General features: G+C 38.1%; 1 protein-coding gene across 3 annotated transcripts in view; it reads left to right on the forward strand.

Annotated features, from left to right (window-relative positions):
• LOC133622361 (E3 ubiquitin-protein ligase Midline-1-like) overlaps positions 1-19,840 on the forward strand; it is a 121,794-nt gene that overhangs the window by 68,570 nt on the left and 33,384 nt on the right. For all 3 annotated transcript variants that reach the window (XM_061985007.1, XM_061985008.1, XM_061985006.1), the window contains exon 3: positions 9,739-9,834. In XM_061985007.1, the coding sequence (XP_061840991.1) occupies positions 9,739-9,834 (96 nt within the window). The remainder of the gene's footprint in view (positions 1-9,738; positions 9,835-19,840) is intronic.

A 19,840-nucleotide genomic window follows, 5' to 3' on the forward strand; every position in this document is an offset into this window, starting at 1 on the left:
AAATGTTTATTTCATTTAATTTTGATGATTTGAAGTGGCAACAAATGAAAATCCAAAATTCCGTGTGTCACAAAATTAGAATATTACTTAAGGCTAATACAAAAAAGGGATTTTTAGAAATGTTGGCCAACTGAAAAGTATGAAAATTAAAAATATGAGCATGTACAATACTCAATACTTGGTTGGAGCTCCTTTTGCCTCAATTACTGCGTTAATGCGGCGTGGCATGGAGTCGATGATTTTCTGGCACTGCTCAGGTGTTATGAGAGCCCAGGTTGCTCTGATAGTGGCCTTCAACTCTTCTGCGTTTTTGGGTCTGGCATTCTGCATCTTCCTTTTCACAATACCCCACAGATTTTCTATGGGGCTAAGGTCAGGGGAGTTGGCGGGCCAATTTAGAACAGAAATACCATGGTCCGTAAACCAGGCACGGGTAGATTTTGCGCTGTGTGCAGGCGCCAAGTTCTGTTGGAACTTGAAATCTCCATCTCCATAGAGCAGGTCCGCAGCAGGAAGCATGAAGTGCTCTAAAACTTGCTGGTAGACGGCTGCGTTGACCCTGGATCTCAGGAAACAGAGTGGACCGACACCAGCTGGACTGCTGCTGAGTGGTCCAAAGTCATGTTTTCTGACAAAAGCAAATTTTGCATTTCCTTTGGAAATCGAGGTCCCAGAGTCTGGAGGAAGACAGGAGAGGCACAGGATCCACGTTGCCTGAAGTCTAGTGTAAAGTTTCCACCATCAGTGATGGTTTGGGGTGCCATGTCATCTGCTGGTGTCGGTCCACTCTGTTTCCTGAGATCCAGGGTCAACACAGCCGTCTACCAGCAAGTTTTAGAGCACTTCATGCTTCCTGCTGCTGACCTGCTCTATGGAGATGGAGATTTCAAGTTCCAACAGGACTTGGCGCCTGCACACAGCGCAAAATCTACCCGTGCCTGGTTTACGGACCATGGTATTTCTGTTCTAAATTGGCCCGCCAACTCCCCTGACCTTAGCCCCATAGAAAATCTGTGGGGTATTGTGAAAAGGAAGATGCAGAATGCCAGACCCAAAAACGCAGAAGAGTTGAAGGCCACTATCAGAGCAACCTGGGCTCTCATAACACCTGAGCAGTGCCAGAAACTCATCGACTCCATGCCACGCCGCATTAACGCAGTAATTGAGGCAAAAGGAGCTCCAACCAAGTATTGAGTATTGTACATGCTCATATTTTTCATTTTCATACTTTTCAGTTGGCCAACATTTCTAAAAAGCCCTTTTTTGTATTAGCCTTAAGTAATATTCTAATTTTGTGACACACGGAATTTTGGATTTTCATTTGTTGCCACTTCAAATCATCAAAATTAAATGAAATAAACATTTGAATGCATCAGTCTGTGTGCAATGAATAAATATAATGTACAAGTTACACCTTTTGAATGCAATTACTGAAATAAATCAAGTTTTTCCAAAATATTCTAATTTACTGGCTTTTACCTGTATATATATATATATATATATATATATATATATATATATACACACACACACACACACACACACACACACACACAATCACTCACACACACACAGGCACAATAGAATACCAGATAAACTGGAATAGTTTGCTTTTTTTTTTCAGCGTGGAGAGTCTGATAAGAACCACAGAGGTTATTGTGGGAACGCTCATCCTTTTTCAGAGATAAAATTACCCGCGGGTGCTTGGGAATTTATCGTAAAAGTCCTGGACTGCTGGAGAGAGAGAGACGAATCCCCAGCATAAAAAATGGGCACTTCCTTACAAGCACATTAACATCAGCTTGATAGTGTTTTTCTAGTAATTCCTTAGCTTTTATCAACTGCCCTTACTGATGACAGCACCATTAGGATGATCGCCAAGTAAACTATCATTGTAAAACAAACTAGGTGCAGTTCGAGTGCTTCCCTACTGAATGCATTTTGAGTGCATTTTTGTGTGACTGTGCAAAGATACAGACATAGTGAATGGTGTAGAAAAACAAACAATGCAACTGACAGAAAGGGCCGGTGATACATGCGGTACCTTGGGATACACGTTTTTTAAGATACGAGCTGTCTGTGTTATGCTTTTATTTGCGAATAGAAATTCAGGTCACGAGCTTCCCTACTGTAAGTTGGCAGTTGGCCTTTTTATATTGTTGAATTTAAATGTCGGCAAAGCCCGAATGACCACCTCTGTGTGTCGCCAAAATATTTCCACGTCAACGCCAGTCTTGTGACACCTCATCTTTGCCGTGAAAAAGGGCGTCTTCTTCTAATGGATTTATTACAATCTTTGCCAGCTGGGTAATGTTTGCTGTGGTCTGGAACAAAATGGCAAACAACTATCAGAAATGCAGCCAATATTACATTCAGATAATGTGTCAAATATGACCCAGAGGACATAACTTAAGTAAATTAAATGAGCTCAAATATACCTACAAACGAGGCATAATGATGCAATATGTACGTACAGTTAGCCTAAATAGCATGTTAGCATCGATTAGCTTGCAGTCATGCAGTGACCAAATATGCTCGATTAGCACTCCACACATGTCAATAACATCAACAAAGCTCACATTTGTGCATTCACGCACAGCATACAATGTTTGGTGGACAAAATGAGACAAAGACGGAGTGGCATAAAACACGTCTTTCTGCGGCAGCGTCGGAGAAAGTTGTACACGCAAACAAACTACGGTGAGTTCAAGGGCCGCCGAAATTAGTAGGACAAAACGGCGCTCACCAAATACTCTCATCAGTGAAGCATGTATAAAATAAACAGTGGGATTTATAACAATTAGGAAGGTTTGTGTGATGTTTGTACTCCTACAGAAACCATATTAAAACCAAAAAATATATTTTTCCCCCCATTTTTTGGAACTTTTTCATACATTTTTGAAAAAGTTTCAGGGAGCCACTACGAGGGCGCTAAAGAGTCGTGGGTTGCAGACCCCGGTCTAGATGTACATTGCATCTGGAAAGTATTCACAGTGCTTCACTTTTTCTACATTTTGTGATGTTAAAGCCTTATTCCAAAATTGTATATATTCATGTTTGCCCTCAAAATTATACACACAATACCCCATAGGGACAATGTGTAAAGGACTTTTTTTTTTTTATTTAATAAGAAAATAAAAATCACATGTTTGCAAATGTATTAGAAAAATAAATGAAAAAAACACAAAAATCACGTGTACATAAGCCTTTGCTCAATACTTTATTGATGCACCTTTGGCAGTAGTGGTGTGGCAAAAAATCGATTCAAATTCAAATCGCGATTTTCACGTTGTGCGATTCAGTATTGATTTTTAATTTTAATTTTAATTTTAATTTTAATTTTTGTTTTAAATTTTAAATTTTAAATTTTAAATGTATTTATTTATTTATTTTAATTAATCAATCCAACAAAACAATACACAGCAATACCATAACAATGCAATCCAATTCCAAAACCAAACCCGGCCCAGCAACACTCAGAACTGCAATAAACAGAGCAATTGAGAGGAGACCCAAACACGACACAGAACAATCCAAAAGTAGTGAAACAAAAATGAATATTTTCAACAACAGTATCAATATTAGTTACAATTTCAACATAGCAGTGATTAAAGATCCCTCATTGAAATTATCATTATACATTTAAAAAAAATAAAAAAAAATAAAAAATAACAATAGTGTCACAGTGGCTTACACTTGCATCACATCTCATAAGCCTGACAACACACTGTGTCCAATATTTTCACAAAGATAAAATAAGTCATATTTTTGGTTCATTTAATAGTTGAAACAAATTTACATTATCGCAATCAGTTGATAAAACATTGTCCTTTACAATAATAAAAGCTTTTTACAAAAATCTACGACTCTGCTTACATGTCAGCAGACTGGTGTAGATCCTGCTGAAATCCTATGTATTGAATGAATAGAGAATCATTTTGAAAAATATTTGAATCGAGAATCGCAATGAATCGAAAAAAAAAATCGATTTATAATTGAATCGTGACCCCAAGAATCGATATTGAATCGAATCGTGGGACACCCAAAGATTCGCAGCCCTATTTGGCAGCAATTACAGCCTCAAGTTTTTTTAATACGATGCCAAATGGCACACCTATCTTTGGGCAGTTTGGCCCATTTCTTAAGCTCAATCAGGTTGGATGGGAAGTGTTGGTTTTCATCCAGGATGTCTCTGTACATTGCTGCATTCATGTCAGTCTAGTCAGGGAGGTGACCAAGAACCCGATGGTCAGTCTGTCAGAGCTACAACATTCTTCTGTGGAGAGAGGAGAACCTTCCAGAAGGACAACTATCTCTGCAACAAGCCACCAATCAGGCCTGTATGGTATAATGGCGAGACAAAAGCCATTTCTTAGTAAAAGGTTTGCCAAAATGCACCTAAAAGACTCTCAGACCATGAGAAACTAAATTCTCTGGTCTGATGAGACAAAGATGGAACTCTTTGGCGTGAATGCCAGGCGTCATGTTTGGAGGAAACCAGGTTAATACCATCCTTACAGTGAAGCATGGTGGTGGCCGCATCATGCTTTGGGATTGTTTTTCAGCACCAGGAACTGGGAGACTAGTCAGGATAGAGGGAAATTAGAATGCAGCAACGTACGGAGACATCCTGGATGAAATCCAACGTTTCCCATTGTGCTGCAAAGAGGAATGGGAAAAACCACCCAAAGATAGGTGTGCCAGGCTTGTGGCATCGTATTCAAAACGACTTGAGGCTGTAATTGCTGGCAAAGATGCCGCAACAAAGTATTGAGCAAAGGCTATAAATACTTATGTACATGTGATTTTTGTGTTTTGATTTTTTAAATTCTAATACATTTGCAAATATGTGATTTTTAACAAATTATTTTATTACATTTGAAAAAATATATATTTACTAGAGATGTCCGATAAATGCGTTAAAATGTAATATCGGAAATTATCGGTATCGTTCTTTTTATTATCGATATGGTTTTTTTATTTTATTTTATTTTTTTATTTTTTTTATTAAATCAACATAAAAAACACAAGATACAATTACAATTAGTGCACCAACCCAAAAAACCTCCCTCCCCCATTCACACTCATTCACACTCATTCACACAAAAGGGTTGTTTCTTTCTGTTATTAATATTCTGGTTCCTACATTATATATCAATATATATCAATACAGTCTGCAAGGGATACAGTCCGTAAGCACACATGATTGTGCGTGCTGCTGGTCCACTAATAGTACTAACCTTTAACAGTTAATTTTACACATTTTCATTAATTACTAGTTTATATGTAACTGTTTTTATATTGTTTTACTTTCTTTTTTATTCAAGAAAATGTTTTTAATTTATTTATCTTATGTTATTAATTTAAAAAAAAAGTACCTTATCTTCACCATACCTGGTTGTCCAAATCAGGCATAATAATGTGTTAATTCCATGACTGCTTATATTTGTTTGGTTCATATCGGTATCGGTTAATATAAGTATCGGTAATTAAAGAGTTGGACAATATCGGAATAGTGGATATCGGCAAAAAGCCATTATCGGACATCCCTAATATTTACACATCGTCGCTATTGGGTATTGTGTGTAGAATGTTGAGGGCAAAAAATAATGTATTCCATTTTGGAATAACATCCCAAAATGTGGAAAAAGTGAATACTTTCCGAATGCACTGTACATCTAGACCGGGGGTCTGCAACTCGCGGCTCTATGGATGAAAATGGAAAAAGATGGGGGAAAATATATTTTTTGTTTTAACATGTTTTCAGTAGCAGGACAAACATTTTTTAACAAAGTATTGAGCAAAGGCTGTGAATACTTAAGTTCATGTGATTTTTTGTTGTTTTTTAATTTTTATTAAAAGTGCAAAATTAAAAAAAGAAAAAAAACCCACATTGCCATTATGGGAATTGTCTGTAGAATTTTGAGGACAAAAATGAATTTATTCCATTTTGGAATAAGGCTGCAACATAACAAAATGTGGAATAAGTGAAGCGCTGTGAACACTTCCTGTAAGCACTGTCGGTCGTAAACAACCACCGTTGAAAGAGCCATATTGGACCAAAATACAAAAAACGAATCTGTCTGGAGCCGCAAAAAATGAAAAGCCGTATATAAGTCTTATAACGAAGGCAACACATGACGTAAGTGTCTATATTAGCTATAATAGCCTACTATCAAAATGACTATGTGTCGTGGGCTGAAGCAAATCTTCGTTGACAGAAATGTTGAAATGTTATATTTATTCTAAACATTTTTACAACATTACAACTCAGAAGGTGAGATAACTCCTGGAAATTACTGGCTTGTATTGGCCAAAGGTATAGATGTGTGTGTCCAACTTAAAGGAAACGGCAGGCTGTCTTCTTCTAATGGATTTATTACAATCTTTGGCAAGCTAGGTAATGTTTGCTGTGGTCTGGAACAACATGGCACACAAACAACTATCTGAAATGCAGCCAATATTACATACATATAATGTGTCATGAGAGATGCAAAACGAAATTATACAAAAAGAGGATAAAGTAAAGGATATTGAATGAGCTCAAATATACCTACAAATGAGGCATAATGATGCAATAAGTACACACAGCTAGCCTAAATAGCATGATAGCATCGATTAGCTTGCAGTCATGCATGGACCGCATATGCCTGATTAGCACTCCAACAAGTCAATTACATCAACAAAGCTCACCTTTGTGCATTCACGCACAGTATAAAACTTTTGGTGGACAAAATGAGATAAAGAAGGAATGGAAGATTTTACATGTAAACAAACTGTTGCGTCACAGTCCACACTATGGTGAGTTCAAGAACCGCCGAAATTACTAGGACAAAATGATATTCACCAAAATACTCTCATCACACACACATATTAAACGGTGGGCTTTCTAACAATTGTGTCATGTTTGTCCTCAAACAAAAAAAACGGTAACACTTTAGTATGGGGAACATATTCCAAATAACAAAGACTTAATTTAGAGTTATTTGGACACTCGAAAAACATATAAAGTTTAGGGTTAGGGTTAGGGTTACAGTTAGGGTTACTAATAAGCAATAATTCTGAGGTCATTGACTCGTAGTTAATGGCTTACTGGTTGTGTAATAAGTACTGGGGACGGCGTGGCGCAGTTGGGAGAGAAAGGCCGTGCCAGCAACCTTAGGGTTCCTGGTTCAATCCCCACCTACTCAGTGGCCTAGTGGTTTGAGTGTCCGCCCTGAGATTGGTAGGTTGTGAGTTCAGACCCCGTCCGAGTCATACCAAAGACTATAAAAATGGGACCCATTACCTCCCTGCTTGGCACTCAGCATCAAGGGTTGGAATTGGGTGTTGAATCACCAAAAGTGATTCCCGGGCGCTCCCACCGCTGCTACTCACTGCTCCCCTCACCTACCAGGGGGTGAACAAGGGGATGGGTCAAATGCAGAGAACACATTTCACCACACTTAGTGTGTGTGTGTGACAATCATTGGTACTTTAACTTAACTTTAACTTTAACTTCTACCAACCTCGTCACGTCCGTTGTGTCCTTGAGCCCTTGCTCCTGATGGATCGTGGTTAGGGCCTTGCATGGCATCAGTGTGTGAATGTGTGTGTGAATGGGTGAATGTGGAAATAGTGTCAAAGCACTTTGAGTACCATGAAGGTAGAAAAGCGCTATAAAGTATAATATAATATAGCCCATATACTTAACAATGACTAATTAAGAGCCAATATGTTACACATTTGCACGTTAATAAGCAACTAATTAATGGTGAATATGTTCCCCATACTAAAGTGTTACCAAAAAAACATACTAAAACAAAAACATTATTTCCCCCCCCCATCTTTTTCCATTTTCAATCCTTTTTTAAAAAAGTTCCAGGGAGCCACCAGGGTGGCACTAAAGAGCCGCATGCGCCCCGAGAGCCGCGGGTTGCTGACCAACGTTCCCTCTAAGGAGCGCGCCTGTGCAATTGCGCACTGCTCAAGCGTCCTCTGCGCACGGCAAATCTATGCCACGCACAAAATCAAACAAAAAAATAAGCAATTTTCGACACACGGACACGACAGAGAAAACAGTTTTCGTCATCATTGTTCAAATATTGTAACGTCTGTTGAGACGCTTTGAGGACATGAATTCCATCGATCACTTTACTGAGCAAAACTCTTTATTGCCGGCCATAAACACATCGCCAAAACATTAGTAAAAAAAATTATATCTAGCAAAACTGGTCATTTTCTGCAGTACAAACCAGATCAAAAGCAACTTTGTTATATCAACAGCAGCCGCTCGCTCTTTCTCACTTGCGCCAACACATGCACATATGGCACTTAGCCAGTGATGCGTTTACAGCCACACAAAAAGTCGGACAACTCCAACACCACACATAAAGTGTCATTCCTTGTAGTTACACTATGATTTACCAATCAAATGTGTGCTTATTCTAGTGTCATTTATTAGGAATCTTAATTTATAAATATTAATCATAAAATGCTGTTAGTATAATAAATAAATACTGATACAAATATATTTGTTACAAACAGGAAGTTGCAGGAATGTACACATGATCCCCTGCTTACATCTCATTGTGCAACATATGAATGTTTTAATGGGAACTAAATGCAAATGTCTGAAAGGGGTACAAACTATTTCCAAAGAAGGACCTCCACCCAGACAAACAATACAAGTACACAGTTCATGAAAAACTATATTTTTTGCTATTGTCATTGTAAGTGGGCCTAAACACAGAAAATAACCTCATGGAAATGACTGCTGTCATTTCATTATAAGAAGGTTGTCTGTCTATCTGTGTTGGCCCTGCGATGAGGAGGGGGACTGCATTCGGCCTTCCGCCCGAATGCAGCTGAGATAGGCTCCAGCACCCCCCGCGACCCCGAAAGGGACAAGCGGTAGAAAATGGATGGATGGATGGAAATTTAACTTGTTATTTAGTCAGGTTTGGGACAGGTGTGGTGCTGGTGTAGCCACAGTGTGTACGTCTGATGTTGCTCACATGGGCTCCACTGAATGCTCAGGGAGTTTTTCCTTTTGCTCACACACATGAAAAATTAGACGGAACATTGTTGCTGACCCCCGCTGTAACTAAAGGCGATCTTTGTGCTACTTCTACATTTATGTTCCGGCATCGTATTAAGGTCATCCTTTAAGCTTCCCGGGGCATGATAAAGCGCACATCCACACACACAAACCACACAAATCCCCATCTAAATCTGTGTTTACGTTTTCAGATCAACACAGATCTACTACTTCCAAGGAATACTGTGTCAAGTACATTTTTTAGTAGTGGGATTGCACATTTCCCCAACAAAAAGAAGGGTCTATAAAAAGGGGGTTGCATGCGTGATTTGGCAATCAGGGGACGGTCTCGGGATTTGAAGCGATCTTAAAAGAAGGGATGAGGGCAGCTCTGATGTGCTGTCACCTGTTCGCCGCAAGCACTGCTGGCTCTCAGAGGAGGGGATGGGGAGGGGGAGCTTTTGATGCCTAATTTGCCGCTTGGCCGGGTTTGCGCATGGCTTAGTGCTCAGTGGAGTCCCACTCACATTCTCTTGGACTGTGTCTGAGGCTCAGACGGGACAGGATGAGGAGGCAGTGCAGGGATGAGGGCTATCCCCCTCGCGCCGAGGTACGGGAATACACTTTTAGTACTGCTGCAGAAGGTGGTCTCCAAAAACGTCCTAGGAATCTTCGTTTGTATGGATTCTTCTGATACCTTCCTTTTTTTTTTAATCCAGCAAGCCCTGGATTCGAACCTGAGCAATCTGATCAAGAGGAACAACGAGCTGGAGTCGCTAATGGGGAAGCTGATTCAGACGTGTCAACACGTGGAGGTGAGTGGCGCCCTGAGGTCATGAGAGACCCACTTTGCCCCGTTATCAGCGACACGCGCGCTTGACCCCGTTAGTACTTGACCCCGTTGGTTATGTAAAGGATCCTCGCTCTTTTGTTGTTTGTGATAGCAACAATGGGGCTGTTAAAAATAACAAGTTAACTCATGTGATTAATCCCAAAAAAGTTATCGGGTTAATCGGGCAATTTAATTCCGACTTGGTGCTCGCTGTCAGATTTCACTCCCAAACGCACCCTGACTGGACTTTAGATAAAACTGTTACCACGTTTTCAGCAAATAAATGAGGCGTATTCCAAAACAAATATATATATATATATATATATATATATACATACATTTTTTAGTTAGTTTAATTAATGCAAAACCAGTGATTATTCATCATTAATAAAAAATTTGAAAGTGTGATTAATCAGATTTTAAGAAATGAATTGTTTGACAGCGCTAATTTAAAGAGGAACATTATCACCAGACCTATGTAAGCGTCAATATATACCTTGATGTTGCAGAAAAAAGATCATATATTTTTTTAACCGATTTCCGAACTCTAAATGGGTGAATTTTGGCGAAATAAACACCTTTCTAATATTCGCTCTCGGAAAGATGACGTCACAATGTGACGTCGCATTGGGAAGCAATCCGCCATTTTCTCAAACACCGAGTCAAATCAGCTCTGTTATTTTCCGGTTTTTTTTCGACTGTTTTCTGTACCTTGGAGACATCATGCCTCGTCGGTATGTTGTCGGAGGGTGTAACAACACGAACAGGGACGGATTCAAGTTGCACCAGTGGCCCAAAGATGCGAAAGTGGCAAGAAATTGGACGTTTGTTCCGCACACTTTACCGACGAAAGCTATGCTACAACAGAGATGGCAAGAATATGTGGATATCCTGCGACACTCAAAGCAGATGCATTTCCAACGATAAAGTCAAAGAAATCTGCCGCCAGACCCCTATTGAATCTGCCGGAGTGTGTGAGCAATTCAGGGACAAAGGACCTCGGTAGCACGGCAAGCAATGGCGGCAGTTTGTTCCCGCAGACGAGCGAGCTAAACCCCCTGGATGTCTTGGCTCACACCGTCCCGAAGATGATCAAGAGAAGAATATCGACCCTAGCTTCCCTGGCCTGCTGACATGAGGGTTTGTCTCCAGAATATATTAATTGATGAAAACTGGGCTGTCTGCACTCTCAAAGTGCATGTTGTTGCCAAATGTATTTCATATGCTGTAAACCTAGTTCATAGTTGTTAGTTTCCTTTAATGCCAAACAAACACATACCAATCGTTGGTTAGAAGGCGATCGCCGAATTCGTCCTCGCTTTCTCCCGTGTCGCTGGCTGTCGTGTCGTTTTCGTCGGTTTCGCTTGCATACGGTTCAAACCGATATGGCTCAATAGCTTCAGTTTCTTCTTCAATTTCGTTTTCGCTATACCTGCCTCCACACTACAACCATCCGTTTCAATACATTCGTAATCTGTTGAATCGCTTAAGCCGCTGAAATCCGAGTCTGAATCCGAGCTAATGTCGCTATAGCTTGCTGTTCTTTCCGCCATGTTTGTTTGTGTTGGCTTCACTATGTGACGTCACAGGAAAATGGACGGGTGGTTAAAATCAGGCACTTTGAAGCTTTTTTAGGGATATTGCGTGATGGGTAAAATTTTGAAAAAAACTTCGAAAAATATAATAAGCCACTGGGAACTGATTTTTAATGGTTTTAACAATTCTGAAATTGTGATAATATTCCCCTTTAAAGTAATTCGAAGAAGAACATGAAGAATAAAATGTGGTTCCTGAACGCATCGTGCATGAAACTCATTTACTCAGCTTCTGATCAGAGTGTGTGGACGTCATCCCTAAAGTGTTCACTTTATTTTTGCGGCATTTGTTGATTATTTAAAAACAAGTCATAATTTGGCTAGAAATAGAGGGAGACAGGGCGGTGAATCTTTGGGTAGCACACAATTCAATTCGAATCATGTGGGTAAAGATTCGATTCAGAATCAATTCTCGATTCAAAATCAATACTTTTTTTAATAACATTGGGTACCAGTTCTATGATTAACTACATTCCTCCATAAGATAGATAACAGCTCTCATAAATGTACATATTACTTAAAAGAAAACTGGTTTTGTTTAATAAAATTAATAAAGTCAAATAAGGAAACAAGAGAAGTATCCAACACTTCTCTTAAATATGTACATATATGTACGTAAATATGTACAGCAGGTAAGGGCATATACATCAACAATATGATTTTCCTGAGTGTCTGGACAGGACAGATTTAAATAAAAAATAAATAAAAAATAATAAAATAAATAAATATATATATATATATATACATATATATATATATATATATATATATATATATATATATATATATATATATATATATATATATATATATATATATATATATATATATATATATATACATATACATACATATTTACATACATACACATACACATGTATATTCAATTTATATACATGTATATTCCATACATATATACATACATACATACATATATATACATGTATATTCAAATTATATATACATGTGTATATATATATATATATATATATATATATATATATATATATATATATATATATATATATATATATACTGTATACGTATACATATATACAGATGTATACATTTGTATACATGTATACGTATATATACATACACATATATATATATATATACATATATACGTATATATACATATATATGTGTATATATATATACATATATATACATATATATGTGTATATATATATATATATATGTATATATATACATTTTTTTTTTTTTTTAATTATTATTACTTTTTTAATCGATTAGGAAACGTTACAGGTAAGAATCGAGATTCGTTTGAAAATTGCATTTTTTTTTTGATACCCCAACTAAATAATGTTTAAGTTGGTGCTGTCAAAAAGATAATATTTTAATCAGATTAATAACACAAATTATTATAGTAAATGACTTGCTTGCGTAATTTAAATTGACGTTAACTTTCTACACAAATGCAAGTTTATTGTCAGAATGTCGTGTTCTACTTGAATGAACTACATCTACTTTTAGATATACTTTAGATCTACTTTAGATCTACTTTAGATCTACTTTAGATGTTAGGCGTTGTCAATGACATTTTTATTAATATTAATCATAGTAATCGCTGCAAATGACTGGCTTTCATAATTTTAATTAATAATAATAATATTTCTACGCAAATGCACATTTATTGTCAGAATGTCATGTTTTACATGAAATAATGGGTTGGGTTGTACTTGTATAGCGCTTTTCTACCTTCAAGGTACTCAAAGCGCTTTGACACTACTTCCACATTTACCCATTCACACACACATTCACACACTGATGGAGGGAGCTGCCATGCAAGGCGCTACCAGCACCCATCAGGAGCAAGGGTGAAGTGTCTTGCTCAGGACACAACGGACATGACGAGGTTGGTACTAGGTGGGGATTGAACCAGGGACCCTCGGGTCGCGCACGGCCACTCTTCCACTGCGCCACGCCGTCCCTTTATATAATAAACATCATTTATTCGCTCAAAACATGCTAACAATATTATTTTAAATACCGGTGGGGTGTATTTTGAAGCAAAATTATCCGGCTAGCACACCAGTAGAAGTTTCCTTACTCATATTTGTGATCATTTTTTGTGATTAATCACAAGAGTTAACTGGATAAATTTGACAGACCTATTCTAATTTTGTGCTATCATACAATTCCTTTTTTTAATCAGATTAATCACATTTCTGAGTTTTGATTAACAGCGATTAATCGCAGTCATTTAAAATATGTATTAGGTTAAGGTGAATGTGCGGTCCAAATATTTTGCGTGATTAATCTGTCTTTATACATGAATGATGCGTCAATATTTTTTGTGATTAATCACATGAGTTCATGCGTTACATTTGACAGCCCTGATTGAAATGTATAATTAAAATGTTCATTATATATGATCAATTCAATGTTTTAAAATTAATCGTATGAGTTAATGCGCAAAATTTTATAGCACTGATTTAAAGGTAAACCTAAAATGTGCATTATACATAATTAACCTAATAATTTTTTTAATTTGTGAGTTAATGTGTTAAATTTGACAGCCCTGATTTATATGTACAACTAAAATGTGAATTATACGTGATTAATTCAATGTTTTACGATTAATCATTTGAGTTAATGCGTTAAATTTGGCAGCCCTGATTTAAATGTATAACTAAAATGCGCATTATGTATAATTAATTCAATAATATTTTGTGATTAATCGTATGAATTAATGCATTAAATTTGATAGCCCTAATTTAAATGTATAACTAAAATGTGCATTATTCGTGATTAATTCAATTATGTTTTACGATTAATCATACGAGTTAATGCGATCAATTTGACCGCCCTGATTTAAATCTGTTACTAAAATGTGCATTATATGTGATTAATTCAATAATGTTTTGTAAAAAATAATTTGAGTTAATGCGTTAAAATTGACAGCCCTGTTTTAAATGTATAGCTAAAATGTGAATTTCATACAATTAATTCAATAGGGTTTTGTGATTAATCGTATGAATTAATGCGTTAAATTTGATAGCCCTAATTTAAATGTATAACTAAAATGTGCAATATACGTGATTAATTCAATGTTTTACGATTAATCATTTGAGTTAATGCGTTAAATGTGACAGCCCTGATTTAAATATACAACTAAAATGTGCATTATGTATAATTAATTCAATAATAATTTCTGAATAATCGTATGAATTAATGCATTAAATTTGATGGCCCTAATTTAAATGTTTTACTAAAATGTGCATTATATGTGATTAATTAAATTACACCCCTGATTTAAATCTGTTACTAAAATGTGCATTATATGTGATTGATTAAATTATGTTTTACGATTAATCACACGAGTTAATGCGATACATTTGACAGCCCTGATTTAAATCTATCACTAAAATGTGCACTATGTGTGATTAATTCAATAATGTTTTCTAAAAAATCATTTGAGTTAATGCGTTAATATGACAGCCCTGATTTAAATGTATAGCTAAAATATGAATTACATACGATTAAATCAATAGGGTTTTGTGATTAATCGTATGAATTAATGCATTAAATTTGATAGCCCTATTTTAAATGTATAACTAAAATGTGCATTATTCGTGATTAATTCAATAATGTTTTACGATTAATCATATGAGTTAATGCGTTAATTTTGACAGCCCTGATTTAAATGTATAACTAAAATGTGCATTATATGTGATTAATTCAATAATGTTTTGTGATTAATCATTTAGGTTAATGAGTTAAATTTGACGGCCCTGATTTAAACGTATAACTAAAATCTTGATTACTCATGGAACATTTCCTTAACCCCTTGCTCACTGAGGGGTTTGCCATCACGTTATGGTTTCATATGCAGAGAGCCAACAGCGGAAAAAAACAGGGCAACTTTGCTGACATTCCACTGGCCCGCTAAGACGCTCTTAAATAAAGCAACGCCCGGGGGCTCAAACTGAGGCAGCATCTCTTTCCAGTTAATGGAGAGCGGCATCTTTGCCTTGATGTGGCCTTTAGAAATAGCGAGGAGTTAGTATTGTGCTTAATCAAGATACTATAATGTGTGTGTGTGTGTGTGTGAGTGTGTGTGTGCTCAGTGATGAGCTGCAGACATTTTTTTTTTGTGATGAGGCAGGAATTTGAAATTGGACTAAAAAAAGAAAAACAGCCATGAATAAATGATGTACAAAACAAGAGGCAATAATAAATAAAAAAATCATGCATTATTCTTCACACACTTCGGACTCCTAAAATAGCTAAAGGAGAGTCCATGCACAATGCATTGTGTTGGGAGTGTGTGCTTTGATGCGGGTGGGAAGTGGCATGAAAGGGTCGACCAGGAAGTCCACCGCACTGACTATATTCCATCCATTTTCCATCAATTTTCTACTGCTTGTCCCTTTTGGGGTCGCGGGGGGGGGGGTGCTGGAGCCTATCTCAGCTGCTTTATTATTTCTCCCTAAACTCATTTCATCTGCTTTTCAAAATGGTTGTTTCTGTGTTTAAATCAGGGGTGTCAAACGTACGGCCCGAGGGCCGGATCAGGCCCGTGAACAGGTTTTATTCGGCCCGCGAGATGAGTTAGCTAAGTATAAAAATCAACCTGAAATTTTTGAATGAAAAAAACAGCTGTTCTAAATGTGTCCACTATATGTAGCAATTAGAGATGTCCGATAATATCGGACTGCCGATATTATCGGCTGATAAATGCTTTAAAATGTAATATCGGAAATTATCGGTATCGGTTTCAAAATTATTGGTATCGGTTTCAAAAAGTAAAATTTATGACTTTTTAAAACGCCGCTGTGTACACGGACGTAGGGCGATGTACAGAGCGCCAATAAACCTTAAAGGCACCGCCTTTGCATGCCGGCCCAGTCACATAATATCTACGGCTTTTCACAACACAAGTGAATGCAAAGCATACTTGGTCAACAGCTATACAGGTCATACTGAGGGTGGCCGTATAAACAACTTTAACACTGTTACAAATATGCACCACACTGTGAACCCACACCAAACAAGAATGACAAACACATTTCGGGAGAACATCCGCACCGTAACACAACATAAACACAACAGAACAAATACCCAGAACCCCTTGCAGCACTAACTCTTCCGGGACGCTACAATACAAACCCCCTGCTACCCCCTACCCCCTACCCCCCGCCCCCCACCTCAACCTCCTCATGCTCTCTCAGGGAGAGCATGTCCCAAATTCCAAGCTGCTGTTTCGAGGCATGTTAAAAAAAAAGAATGCACTTTGTGACTTCAATAATAAATATGGCAGTGCCATGTTGGCATTTTTTTTGCCATAACTTGAGTTGATTTATTTTGGAAAACCTTGTTACATTGTTTAATGCATCCAGCGGGGCATCACAACAAAATTAGGCATAATAATGTGTTAATTCCACGACCGTATATATCGGTATCGGTTGATATCGGAATCGGTAATTAAGAGTTGGACAATATCGTAATATTGGATATCGGCAAAAAAGCCATTATCGGACTAGTAGCAATAGCAATGTTTTGTATCTTTGTAGATGATGCTACATATGTACAAAATAAACCACATGTTGTTAGTGCACCAGTCAAGGAAATTGAGCAAACTACATAAATAACATCCTGTAATTAGATTTTGATATAATTGTTGTATCTTGATAGATTCAAAATTAACACCAATGAGTTAACTGATGAACATTATCACATAATTTATTCCGAAAATATAAATGTCGACAAATAAAAATAGAGTACTATTAACCGCAACATGTAAATGTAAAAAAAACCCCCAACAACATTAGGATTTGTACAATTTCAGAATGTGCTTGTTCTATTTTTAAACAAAGAAAACAATCTGAAGTTGTCTTTATTTTTAAGTTATCGTGCCGTGATTTTACCAGTCCGGCTTACTTCGGAGTAGATTTTTCTCCATGTGGCCCCCCCATCTAAAATGAGTTTGACACCCCTGGTTTAAATGATCCTTAGCCCATGTTACATTCTGAAAATGAACACCAATGAGTTGACAGATGAACATTATTACATAATATATTCAGAAAATATAAATGAGGACAAATAAAGTATATATACTATTAACCGCAACATGTAAGTGTAAAAAAAAAACCCAACAACATTATGATTTGTACAATTTCAGAATGTGCTTGTTCTATTTTTTTTTTTTTTTTTTTTTTTTTTTTTTTTTTTTTTTTTTTTTTTTTTAATGTCCTGTCCAGCTTCTCAGGCAAATCATATAGTTGATGTAGATGCCCATGTCGGCTGTTCAGATTTACTTTACAAAAGAGAAGTGTAGGATACTTCTCTTGTTGCCTTATTTGTATTTGACTTTATTAAATGTATTTATATTATCATTTAGTGCAGCCGGGCCGGAGCAGGAGGGGATAGAAAGAGAAAAAAAAAGAAGACAGAGGGGGAAATTGTGGGGACAAGAGGGGGATTAGACAGAGAGACAAAAACAACAACAGCAAACAACAACAACAACAACAATAGAGCAACATCAGCAAATATGACATGTACAAATATGATGGTAAAAGTAATAGCAAATAAGCAGTTAGCGAAAAAAAAAATAATAATACAGAAATGACAATGAGCATTATTACACTACAAATGGATCAATACAAATACCAATAGAAATAGCGCTATTGATAATGAACAATACCAATAATTTACCTTTATTATCAACAATACAGTTGTTTAAATGCAACAATACATATACGTAATGATAACTTGAGATACGAAAGAATGCAGAAAAATGGAGGGGGAGAAAGAGAAGCAACCTACATTAACCTTGTAGATTGTTATAGTCACAATAGGTTAAGCTTTGTCAGTGTGCCATGTGTTACACCCAGTTTACCCTAGGGCAACAACGTTAATATATGTTTGATGAAACGTGATTATGTGCATGAGTGTAAGTATGCATATGTACTTGTATATGTACAGAATGTGTATATGTGTTTGTACAATGAATGTATATGTACAGAATGTGTATATGTGTTTGTACAGTGAATGTATATGTACAGTATGTGTATGTGTATGTTTGTATATTGAATGTGCGTGTGGATGTACGAACATTAGGTAGGTAAATATGTACTGTATTTGTGTATGTATGTGGGAGCGTAGGTACCTATGTACGTATGTGAGCATATGTGAATTTGCATGTACAATACATTCGACTCCCAGAGTGCGTGGGAGCCAGAGCACGGCCCCATCACCCCCGAGAGCCCAACCCACAAACAGGAGGCGTGGTGCCCAGGGAACCAGGGACAACCGCCCCCACGCAGCCAAGCCGGCCAGCGACAGGAACCCCAGAGCCCGACCCACCGTACCGCCCACAAGGGCCAGCAGCAGGCCGCAGACAGACGCACCCGGCAGAGGACAGGGCACGAGAAAAGCAGGGGACAGCCAGACCCCAAGCCAGCGAGAGACCACACCCCACACGGGCAGAAAGGCGAGACGCCCCGCCCGAGGGACCCAGAGACTCCCCGCAACCGGACGGGAAGACCGCCCCCGCCCCACCGGCAACCGGGCCCCCACGAGCCCACCCCCCACCCCCGGAGAGCGCGGCGAGGCCAGCCCCCGGCCACCCCACCCAAACCGGCCGCCGCAGGACCACCCAGGCACAGGGCCACGGGAACCACCCACCCCACCCGCAGGGACCCCAACGATGGAGATGGAACAACCAGCAACCGCCCCGCCGAGCCCCCCCCCTGAGGGAGGGGAAAAATTAAAAAATAATATTAATAAAATATATTTAAAAAAATAAATAAATAAATAAATTAATTAATTAAAATTAAAAAAAGAATTAAAAGAAGATCACAGACATGCTGACAAACAAGGTCACTACCCCAGCAACTGGCCGACTCGCAGCACAATAGACGCAGGGACTAGGCCCAACAGGCCCCAACCAAGACGGGCACCCGGAAGGGATGGACAGCGGGACCCAGGAGCTCCAGACACGCAGTTCGGATGCAGTAGCCTGAGGCGTCGACCCCCGTCTGACAGGCAGGCCCAGAGCGTACCCCCAGAAATATACATACATACATACATACACACATACACATACACATACACACATACACGTATACATACCCACACATACACATATATACATATACATACACATATGTACACATACACATATATAAACATACATACATACACACACATATACATACATATACACAGTTCGTCAGCCCCGACAGCCATCACGCGCGCGCGCTGCCACCAGTCACAACATCAGCCACACCCCTGCACCAGACCCAGCAGCCACGGGCGCCCACACCACAAACAAACGGCAGCAGAAACAGCAGCCGCAATAACCCCAGACAGCCAGCACCAGCCAATCAAATCAAAGCGATCAAAGAAAAACTGCGACCAGCAACC

Source organism: Nerophis lumbriciformis, linkage group LG23 (assembly GCF_033978685.3).
Source record: "Nerophis lumbriciformis linkage group LG23, RoL_Nlum_v2.1, whole genome shotgun sequence".
Lineage (NCBI taxonomy): Eukaryota > Metazoa > Chordata > Actinopteri > Syngnathiformes > Syngnathidae > Nerophis > Nerophis lumbriciformis.